Genomic DNA, 11711 nt, shown 5'->3' on the forward strand with positions numbered 1-11711 from the left:
CCCCGCCTCCGTCCGACGAGAGGCTCCTGTTTTATTTACTTTTTCCGCTAAAACAGAGCGGCTCCGCATTAAGCGTTCCCACAGATAGCTTTTCTTTCGCGAGGCTAAAGAGCAGGAAAGTCTCCCTAATGCGCGGCTGAGCCGGGGCCGCTGCAGAGCTTTCTAATCCTTATCTAATCCCCGTGAGAGATCAATGAAACGATCAATCGTGGCCTCTCGTCAAGCGCTCCCTCGCCCCGCCGTCGAGGAGCGATTTAGCCCGGACCCACGCTACGCCTCCCCAGCCACCAGCGCCCGGGCTGGTAAAAGCCCTGTGGCCAGGTTTCGGCTCTCACCCGCAGGTAACCCGGCCAAATGCGGAGCGGGGCGTCCAGCAGCACCTCCACCCCTCCTCGCCTGCAGCCCACCGAGGCACTGGACCCTCTGGGACAGGCCCTTGCTGAGCAACTGGATGCGTTTCCCGGCTTACGTAGCCAAAACAGTCGCTGCGGAATTAGCCATGGCACGGGTAGGCCCGTGGAGCCGGTGGCGCACGTGTCGCTCGCGTGCTCTTTGGGAAACGTTTCCCCACGTTGTAATCATTCCTGGCTGCTAGTCTCCGGTGCCGGCATGCAGTGGCCCCGCTGTAAAAATAGCAAAAGTGCAGTTTTCCCATGCTTTTAACGTGAAACTGTGTTGAGAAAAGAAATCCATTAGTATTCAGTGTTTCTGATGGATAACGGAGGTGTCCTCGGAGAAGTGGATGTGCTGTTCAGTGGACAGCCTTATCGTGGGAAAGGAGGTGAATGATGAAACGTAACCTCTCATCGTCTGCGTTTCCCTACGTGGAAAGTAAACACCTAGCAGCGAACGGGGAAATGCCAGTGCATGGGTCACTCACGTTAAACCTGAGCACGGTAGGCAAGGGGCTGCGCGAGAGAGGAGCTGAAAGGGCAAGATTTATAATTTTTAGGCAAATGTAAAATTATCTGCAGTTTCAAGTAGTTGTTACAGCAAAGACTGCTTTTTGACATAAAAGCTATTCTATAATTTTCACAAAATTTAGAAGAAAATCAATGTGACTCCGTTTTTTCACTGAGTTCTCACTCTGTGTTAGCGGCTTCGTGAAAGCAGAAGTTCGTCTTGTGACCGCTCAAAACATCTGCGTATTTGTAAATATTGGTCTGGTCCTGAAATACCTTAAAGCTGAGCCTTACCTTATGCAAAAAGCCGTATGGGAGTCAACAGGGAATGGTTACATGACTAAGAACTGCTAGCAGCAGTTATGCCTTCCCCTTAGAAAGTGAATGTTTCTCCAGGATGCTTACTACCAAAATTAAAACCCATGATTTGAGAGAGATTTGTTTTGGCAAATACTTTTAAATTCTTCAGCGTCTGTAGCAACAACGTACTTCTTAGCAACCCTAGATACATTTTACTCCCTCTGAAGCTCCATTCGATTATTTCTTGACTCAAAGGTGAGAACGGCGTGGGGTTTAGCGACTTTTTAATTTTTTTATATTTTTTTTGGTGGTTTTGAAAACCTGTTGTTCAGAAGCGACTTTGTTTCGTTGTCCCTTTACCATCCACCCGGTTTTAGCAGTTGAACCTTCCTGCCATTCTTTATGGCCCTTTTGGGTAAATGCTAGGGCGTGCTTCGTAAAGTGCCGTTACAGATGTTGAGTTCACCGTCTCTAATTAAGATACGAAAATCCATGCGTTAAGCTTTGTAAGTCACCTAAATTGCGGAGTAATATTTTTCAGAATGGAGTGTAAGGGCCTGACGTTAGAGCCATATTCCTGAAAAAAGCAGAAAAGCAATAGTTACCCTAAGTCCTCAACCAGTTTTAATGGTTCTCATCAGACCCCCACTAACTATAGCGCTTGAGTTTTCTCACTGATGTCCTTGAATTCCAAAGTAATGCTGCGTGTTTCTTGCCACTTACTGTAACCACCTGGAATGCAAAGGGCACCAGTATTCAACCAAAATGCGTAACAGTGAATGAAGCATTCTTAACTTCATGCTATACGTGCTTGCATAAATAAACAGAAAGACAAGGGAGGCGGCATTTTCTGCCTGAAAGTCTTTCAGATCTTGTATGTCACATGTGTTAGCTGTCATTTGGAAGTTGCCAACAGCGGACTATCTGAGGGGTTTGGTTGCTTGTCTCAGTTGCTGATTTCTTTCTTTCTTTCTTTCTTTTTTTATTTTCCCTGTTTAATCAAATTAGAAGTTTTGGAAGAACTGCCAGAAACAAGTGGGAAAACAGCACGGCGTTTCTTCTTTAATTTAACTTCCATCCCTAATGAGGAGTCTATCACCTCAGCTGAACTCCAGATTTTTCGGAAACAGGTGCACGGAGGCTTTGAGAACAACAGCAGCTACCATCACCGTATTAATATTTATGAAATTATAAAGCCAGCCACAGCCACCTCTAAGGACCCTGTCACAAGACTTTTGGACACCAGGTTGGTGCATCATAATGCAAGTAAATGGGAAAGTTTTGATGTAACGCCAGCTGTTTTGAGGTGGATTGCACATGGACAACCTAATCATGGGTTTGTGGTAGAGGTGGTTCACTTGGACAAAGAGAACAGTGCCTCCAAGAGGCACGTTAGGATTAGCAGGTCTTTACATCAGGACGAAGATAGCTGGTCTCAGCTCAGGCCATTATTAGTAACGTTTGGGCATGATGGCAAGGGACACCCGCTTCATAAAAGAGAAAAGCGTCAAGCGAAACACAAACAGCGTAAACGCCACAAATACAGTTGCAAAAGGCATCCGTTATATGTGGACTTCAATGATGTGGGGTGGAATGACTGGATTGTTGCCCCACCGGGGTATAGTGCCTTTTACTGCCATGGGGAATGTCCTTTTCCACTGGCAGATCATCTAAACTCAACAAACCATGCCATTGTTCAGACTTTGGTCAATTCAGTGAATTCCAAAATCCCCAAGGCTTGCTGTGTGCCGACAGAACTGAGTGCTATTTCCATGCTCTACCTTGATGAGAATGAAAAAGTTGTATTAAAGAACTATCAAGATATGGTTGTGGAGGGTTGTGGGTGCCGCTAACACAGCAAATATATTAGACAAACATGCAAAAAAAAAAAAAAAGCTGACACTTTAATATTTCCCAATGAAGACTTTATTTATGTAATGAAATGGAAAGAAAAAAAAACACAACTATTTTGAAAATATATTTATGTCTACGAAAAAGTTGGGAAAACAAATATTTTAATCAGAGAAATATTCCTTTAAAGATTTTAAATGTATTTTAGTTGTACATTTTATATGGGTTTAACCCCAGCACATGAAGTATAATGGTCAGATTCTTATTTTGTATTTATTTACTATTATAACCACTTTTTAGTAGAATAGCTAATTTGTATTTATATGTAATCAAAAAGAAAAAAATATAGGGTTTGTACATAATTTTCCAAAATTGTAGCTGTTTCAATTGTGTGTATTTAAGTTGAAAAGAATACATGGAAGGTTACTATGGCAAAGTGCATAGCACATTTGCTTTCTGCTGTGCTACTGTTAAGGTCACAAGTTCAAGTCCAGAAAAAAGTGGATAATCCACTCTGCTGACTTTCAAGATTATTATATTGTACAATTCTCAGGAATGCTGCAGGGTGGGCTGTCCAATCCATGAGAACTGGCATCCTCTTTAGGTGGAACATTTGGATAAGAACCAGACGTTGCTGATCTAGTAGAAATACTGCTATTCCCAACTAATTTGCAGTGTGAATATGAGAAGGGCCAATAGAAATCCTACGGGAGGCAGGGGTGGGGGAAGACTGAATCCTTTCTAGACCTACAGAAAAGTGAATGTTTGATGTTTCCTTTAAAAGTCCTTCCTTTAAAAGTCCTGGCCAAATATAAAATAATAAAAACTAAAATGTCATCCTTTTTTTTTTGTCATTATGTACGCTAAAGAGGAATAATTATCTTATTTGTACCGGCCCTTGTCTTTGACAGTTGGAAAAGAGTTGCATACTTCCTCACCTCAGATGAGAGCTCACTTCTGTGGAGTGTTATAGTGAAATTAATCTTAATTTTTGCCCTACGTACAGCAAGCTGTTGTCATACGCAGCCTCCTATCTAACCTCAGCTGATGGTTTTGCTGTTTTGCAGATTAGCTTGTCTTCCTTTCCAGGGTTTTGTGTTTGAAAGCTTCCCCCCGCCCCCCAAATGTTTAAATCTATTTCAGATAATAAATCGCAGAACTCTTGATACTTCTTTCTGAAAAGTCCAGTCTGTAAGAAAAAATGGTTCGCTTGTGCAGTCATCACAAGGATAACTTGTGCTTACACCTTCCTACTTTTTAAATCCTTCATGTAAGGGGCAAAAGCATGATTTGCAATTGGCAAACACAGCATTAAAGCTAATACTGAGTTGTGCCTGTTGTGCGTTAAAAGACTGGTATGGCAGTCGGGTTACTAGCTGTACAACATGGGACGAGCGTGCAGAGGCTGGGTTGCTCGTTGCGTGGAAGTTGTGCTGAAATAGTAGAGCGGGAAAGTAGCTTAAATTGGCTTCTTGGTGATCCACTGCAAAGTGCACGGAAGCCGGGAACAGAATGAAATTGTTAGACTGCTTAGTGGTAAGTTCCTGCCTATTTCAGGAGCTCTCCGGTGTCTTTAGTGGATATGTAATGACTCCGTGCTGATACCTCCAGAGATGCCAGAACCCCCTTGCGCTCCGTGGTGGATCCATTTCTGGATTCGGTGAACTGAGGCAGCACTTCCTAAAGCCATGCGTAGAGTTGGCCCATTAGAGACCTCTCTAAGCCAACTCTGGGAATCTCTGATTTGGGCCTCCTATTAGCCTAACTTTTTATTAACAGAAACCTCCTCTTTCTCATAGCCCTCCCCAAACTCCTCCTTTTTTTACCAGAATCATCTGGGTTACAGCGAAGGTACTAAATAGGTTTGGGGATCAGAAAGGCTAACTTGATGATGTCTTACAGGTCATCTTATAGAACAGTTCTCTGCTGCTAATCATCACAAAAAGCAATGGGTACAGAGGACAGGAGAGAAAAACTAGTTTCCTGTTGGCTGCTTCCATTTTTCTCTTGTGAGCTTAAAAATATCTTAGGCTAGGTGTAAGTTTCTGTGGCGAGAGAAAAACGTATGTATTTCTTTGTACCAGCAGTGTTTTTAATAGCTAGTAGAGAACAATCCACCACCCTGCAGTTCGGCCCTGCTTATTTTTGAGAGGTAGCTGATGTTATCGGTCATGCTGATACTACATAGTAGCCTACGAGTTCACTGGGTGGACAACCTCTATTTGCTTTTTCAAAAGACCAGTGCTGTTTTGTTGGCTGATGTTTCTAGGGGGGAGCATCGTGTGTGCAGAAGTTTAGTTTGCCTTTTGCTTGTTGCCAGCTTTACTGGTGATGAGCGAGTTTATGGCTGTTGCTTTGGGAAGGTTGTCAGTCGCAGGATATGCCACAGTGAAGGTTCTTCCAAGAATTCATTGGTTGTTTGCGATGCATGGTTGTGCTAGTCAAGTCACAGCAGCGCTAGCGTACTCTATAACCTGAGCTTGCAAAAGCTGGACATAAAGTGCTGAAAAATTGAAGATTGCACCATTTCTGTGAGCAGGAAAGGTACGATCCCAAACCTGCTGAAATCAGTGAAGACCCCATGGCACTTCTAACCCAGATCCTAAACTCCAGTGTTGCAAGGCTTAAGTTTCACAGTGCCTAGCCCTTCGTGTGTAACTAGATTGAGGGAGGCTTTTTACGGAGTGGTGACTGCTTTACTTCTCCTCTAAGGCATGAGAACACGTTGATGCTAATCTTGTTTCAGAAAAATTGGCTACGGCGCTTGTCTATGCATGAGCAGTAGCTGGCTCATGGCGTGATGCCGCATTCCTTGTAAAGGCAAACCTCCTGTTGCTTGACAAAGAATTGCATCCTTAGTAAAACACACTGCGAGACCAATGTATAATTGTAAACCTATTAAGACCCACTCTTGTAAGCATTTCTATACCTGCTTAGTGTTAGTCACAGAATCATCAGTTCCATGCTGATTCTGAGGAGGAAATATGCATGTGTCAAGCTCAGCACGTCAATAAATTTCTGCAGAATTGGTTTCGTAATGTATCTTTAAATCCTTAACCCTTAACCTCCCTCTCTAGAGAGGGAGATGTGAGAGTGCTGCACTGAATAGTTTGTTTAGGATTTAAAAAAAAAAAGAAAGAAACAAAACAGACTTTCATGCATGAGTAGTAGAAAGTTCTTCTAGAGATCAGTTGGGTTCCTGAACTCTGCTAAATAGGGTTGACGATCAGACAGTCCTTCTGAAAGATTTGGGCTTTCTGGCATCTTCTAAGTCTGGTAATGACTGCTCAATAATCCTAAATACTAAAGGTATGCTGTTACCACAGTACTCCAGTACTTATTTTAGTTCTTTAGTACTTGTTAGTGTTATAGTGCTCTACAAGAAGAAATGAGCCTTTTTTTTCCTCTTAAGAGGAGAAAAGGCAGAAGATCTGGAAGGCAGAACTGCCTTTGTTACTCTATAGCCTGTTTCCCCTAAACATATTGCTTCTAGGCACTTATATAATCTATATAGGCAGAGATTGTGATAGATAATGTCACCCTTTGTGCATTTCAGATAAGCATCTCTCTAAACACAAATGTGATCAGCATCTCTCCTTGTCCTTTTGAGACTCAGTAACAGCTTTGTCGAGTGGCTTGATAATTTTTGCGCAAAATTCAGTTGGACTTCTGTGGTCAGCAACATGTAAAAATGACGTGGGAAGATCTTCAGTTGAGGTAAGCTCTCCCGAGAGCATTGGCCATTTTCACCGAGCAGGATCTGCTCCGCTGTGCTCACCTGGGCTCATCATAATCAGGCATTGAGACCTTTCCTGCTCATACGATAATTGGGTTTGGGTGTCCACAGGCTATCACCTGCTTTCCCCCCTGCTAGGCAGTTAGAGGTCTCACTTGTGCAATCAGTACTGATGAGGCTTGGAGAGGAACATGATTTATTGTACTCTCAGCTTTGAAGAAGGAGCTCATCTGGACTGCATTTATATTAGACCCACTTTGCTACACTATTAGAAGAGGATAATTATTGAACTATTTTATTGTACAGCTATTGCTAAACCGTTGATTTTTTGGGGTTTTTTTTATTGATTTCAGGAGGCAGCTAATTGCCATATGGCAGCTTGATGTTAATGTTTTATGAAGATCAGGAAACAAAAGTTTATGAAAAGCTTTTGTATAGTAACTGCAGAGTTTCAAGAACTGTTTTATACTTCCTGACAGTGCAGGTCTGGCTTAATGGTTTGTTTTTATTGCTTAAGAGTGTAAACCTTTCTTTAGCCGATGTGTGGAAATTATATCCTCATCCCGCATTACGCATTTCTCATTGCTCATTACTCATTCCCTGCTTTCATTTCTGCCATCTGTAATCAGAGCTTTACTGTTTCAACTGCATGCAAAATGCTCCTATCCTTTGCACAGTAAGATACTTTTCCTTAGCACTCACCCACCCTTTCAAAAAAAAAAAAGGGGAGGGGAAGGGGGAAAAAAAAAAAGAGGAAAAGCCTACTCTGTCTATATTGTTTTTGTCTGTTTTGGGTGGAGTCTGTCTTAGATTCTGGTTGCTAGATGGTTTCTGTAGTAACAAGCAGAGAAAAATCCAAGACTGAAAAGGCACTTTTAAAGGTGCCATATCTTGCCTGAAGTATTATTTATCTAATTATGGATATGGAATGTTGCTCTTTATATTAAGGCTACCCCTTTTGGTAGGGCAGACTGCTGCTATGAGAACTTGATTTGTTGTGTTCTTACAACACGAGAACATGAGAACCACGAATCTTGTTCCCAGTTGACTTAAGCTGCTCAAAATAATGATGAAAAGCCAAAGGCATTAAAATGTATTTTTAAAGATGTTATAAATGGTTGTTACAGGCACAAACCACTTTGTTTTTTAGTTACGTAGGAAAGAATAAAGAAGCTAGGTTCAGAAGGACACTTGGATTTTACATATTATTGCTGTAAGGAGGGTGTTGGATAAAAGCATCAGTCTTATTTTGTTAGACTACTGTGTACAAGGAAACAATCCCAGCTCCTTCAGAACATATCCTTACGCTGCTGTACTCCAAATTTTTTCTTTATGTCTCCTAAGAGATTTTGCAGGTGTGTGAGAAAGTAACCGTTTGTGTGTGTCCACTACATTTGTGCCTTGCTTGGGCACAAAAAGAATTCAAAAACTATTTTAAGATTACTTCTTTCCTGTCTCTCCAGTACTAATCCTTCATTACCTGTGTTCCTGACAGCCTTGTCTGCAACAAGCAGTAATGGTTTCCTAAGGTGGAGTTTCCTCTCTTTTTGGAATCTAGTCACCTGTCAGTGCCCTCCGGGATTTAGCAACCTTCCATCCGCAAGCCTTGTGCAATGGTCACTTAGAAAAGCAGGTACACTGGTTTTGTCCTGGTTCTGTGTCCTTTACAGAGGCAAATTTGTCCCTGCCTTCAGCAAGAATCTTAGTCTGGGAAGGGTCTGAAGGCTTGCACCCGTTGTGTGTAGCAGGAGATGCCTCATAACACCGGGGACCGTGTTTGTAACTTGCCAGAAGTCTGAAGGCCAGAGCTTATTTGCGTCTGTATTTACATAGTGCTGTGAAGGCACTCAGCTGTAATACCTGCCTGGGCTTGTATTGCCCTCGATAGATGAACAGAGGCCGAGAGTTGTTGGACGTCTCCAGAGGTAGGAAACTTGCAGCGGGTCAGCTTGGTTCTCAGCTCATAAGGCAGGGTAGCGATGAGATGTATTTTTGCTCTTCACAGTTCATTCTTTTAGGGGCTTCTGCAAAATGTGCTTGGCTGCCCATACAGAAATTAGACCGGAGCCACTGGGTCAGGTCTACAGTTGGGTATATTGGCTTAACTCCAGGAAAGAAGCAGATCTGTGGCTTTTTAGTTTGAAAAAAGGCAGGGATTTTTGTGGGAAGAAGTTGTAGGTGAGGGAAGTGGGAAGGACCCTGCAGGCTTTTGAAGCTGAAAGTGTTAAAAAGTTTCTAGAGGGACTTCAGGTAGAGAGAGAGCAGCGAATTGATAACATTCTGAAAGTTCAGGTTCCCACAACAGCTGGACTGTGGCAGATTTACAATTTAATGAGGCTGATAATCCCATTAGAGATTAAATTAAGAAGGTTTTTCTGGGAGATCACCAGGAAAATTAAGAATATTGTACTGTAGCTTGGGTCGTAATGCCAAGGCAGTGGAGAGCTGACATGTACTTCTTGCACTGCAGGATACTGTTTCATTCAGTGTGTCTCATTAAAACAGAGCATTCAACTCCAGCAGTGTTTCACTACAAACAGAAGCAAATGTATTATTAATATTATTATTATTACTACTAACTATTATTACTATCATCATCATCATCCTGGAAACAACATGCAGATTAAAAGATGGAAATATCAACCAGGTCTGCAAATCAGCACAGCTCTGCTGACTTCGTTCTCAGATGATCTGGTCCTTTTTATTAAAGCAAAGCCTCAGAAGGCAGGGTGACCACGTATAACAAATAATGTATTTCAAGTAACTATTGACATAACTCCAGTAGCTCGGAACTTGCACAAAACCATTTTTTATGGCATCCTGCACACCCTAGTGATGGGAAAGTGTATGGAATAATGACTCTGTAACCACAGACTTCAAAAGTATAGAATGTCTGCGGCATGATGGAAATAGCTGTTTCCACATCAATAATATACACACAGGCATATTGAAGCTTAATTGCAAGGCCAGTGGTGATGGGAGGGGGAAGGGGGAAGGGATATCTGACTACGGCTGCACCAAACACTGAGCAGAATGCCTCTGCTTTACAGCCAGAAACAATGATTCATTTCACTATAATCTCGACTTTTGCATTTTTCTCATGACTTATTGATAACTTCGTATGGGACTTCATATACCAAAGCAGTTATTGACTCCTTAGGAATTAGGAAGAGAGACAGGGTATGTATTATTTCTTATAAACATCACTCTGGCTGTTGTTTTAAATTATTCTATTTTAAGGACAGTTCTAACACGGTTTTTTCCTGCCTGCATTTTCTCTCTTCCTTTGAATGAAAAAATCTTTTCCTTAAAAGCAGTCTCTCACTTTAAGAGCCCAGCTTTTTTGTCCATTTTCATGAAGAATCCTGATCTTCTAGTTGACATCATAATGTTAACATGAAAGCAGTTTCAGTGTCACAAACTGTTGCTATTGGACGTGGTCAGAATGTACATGGAGGCTGTTTTCCCAGCCCTGGCACTGTAGATAAAAGGTGGGCCCAAGAGCTTTTAAGTGAAAAATGAGCGGTTATGTTCTGCAAAACACTGGCATTATTGATCCTCTTTTATTCTTATTGTTCAAGACCTAGATTACTGGAATGGCAGGTATGTTGTCATTTTACTGCTTTCAGTGTACGAACTATGGGCATCTTGCAGGATTACTTTAAAGTTTTCCCTGCTGGAATCTGGTGAGGACACCATGGAACCTGAGATTCTTAAAAAGAAAATTTCCTCACAGTCTCTGGGGAGAAGCCTCAGAATGCCACCTTGAGACTCAAAGATCAGAAGGAAATGGAATTGAAGTTCTCCTTTTCTTAACCACTGGTATTTTTAAGGTCCATCAACATTTTTTGTTACTTAGGATTAGCAGTAACCCACGTTCTAGATTATGCTATTACTGAGGGGAGGATCAAAGACTAATTGATTCATATTTTAGTTTTTTTTCTTTTTTTTTTTTTTAGAAATAGTTTTTTTTTTTTTTTTTTTTTTTTTTTTTTTTTTTTTTTTTTTTTTTTTTTTTCCTTGAGACTCAAAGATCAGAAGGAAATGGAATTGAAGTTCTCCTTTTCTTAACCACTGGTATTTTTAAGGTCCATCAACATTTTTTGTTACTTAGGATTAGCAGTAACCCACGTTCTAGATTATGCTATTACTGAGGGGAGGATCAAAGACTAATTGATTCATATTTTAGGTTTTTTTTCTTTTTTTTTTTTAGAAATAGTTAACTACTTCTTGACACGTTGGGCAAAGAAGTCTTCCAGGTTTGCAGATGAAAAGATTTTCATCTTTGAAAATATAACCCAAATGTACCCTAGAGGGCAGAGTCATTTAGAGAGAGATCCTGCACACCTGCTAAGTTACTGATTCATGCCCACTGCAGAGTTCCTTAGTGAGAAGGACCAAGCCCTGGGAAAATGGTGTTGGGAGCGTGGGTGGAGCCTTCTGGTTTTTGTCAGCAGCAAAAGTTGAGAAAGTGGTCTGTGGCTCTCCTGTGTGCAGGTTCTGACAAAAAAAGCCCCAAAACAAACAAAAACCATTTAGCAAAACCCCCAAAGGATCAGTACTTTGCGAACAACTCCGTATAACCCAGCAGGCCGTTCTGCTGGCAGGTAGCTATTGCAGCTCTCACCTGCTGGAGGGTCTTAGCCTTTTTTTGAGGGTTAGATTTAATTTTCAAATAGAAGCAGCTTAACTTATGTTTTATATCAAAGAAAATAAACCAGGTGCTGCCCTTTCCAAGAGCTTTCTCCTCTTGAGACCTGAGCCATGCAGTGGGTTACTGCCAGCTTTTCCATCTAACTGGTGAGGAAAATTTGTTGTCAGGCCTTTCTCTGTGAGCCTGAGCGTCTGGGAAGGATCTGGGAAGGTCTTTCCAGCTCCTCTTGCATGCGAGTGCTTCCTTCAGGGTTTCAGGCTCCATTCCT

General features: G+C 41.7%; 1 protein-coding gene across 1 annotated transcript; it reads left to right on the forward strand.

The window, feature by feature from the left end:
- The first annotated feature begins 193 nt into the window (after positions 1 to 193).
- On the forward strand, positions 194 to 3112 carry BMP2 (bone morphogenetic protein 2). Its single transcript, XM_019472911.1, has 2 exons — positions 194 to 341; positions 2211 to 3112. The coding sequence occupies exons 1-2, from the start codon at positions 194 to 196 to the stop codon at positions 3053 to 3055; spliced, it is 993 nt and encodes a 330-aa protein (XP_019328456.1). The 3' UTR covers positions 3056 to 3112.
- The last annotated feature ends 8599 nt before the right edge of the window (positions 3113 to 11711 follow it).

Source organism: Aptenodytes forsteri, unplaced genomic scaffold (assembly GCF_000699145.1).
Source record: "Aptenodytes forsteri isolate BGI_AS27 unplaced genomic scaffold, ASM69914v1 Scaffold5, whole genome shotgun sequence".
NCBI lineage: Eukaryota > Metazoa > Chordata > Aves > Sphenisciformes > Spheniscidae > Aptenodytes > Aptenodytes forsteri.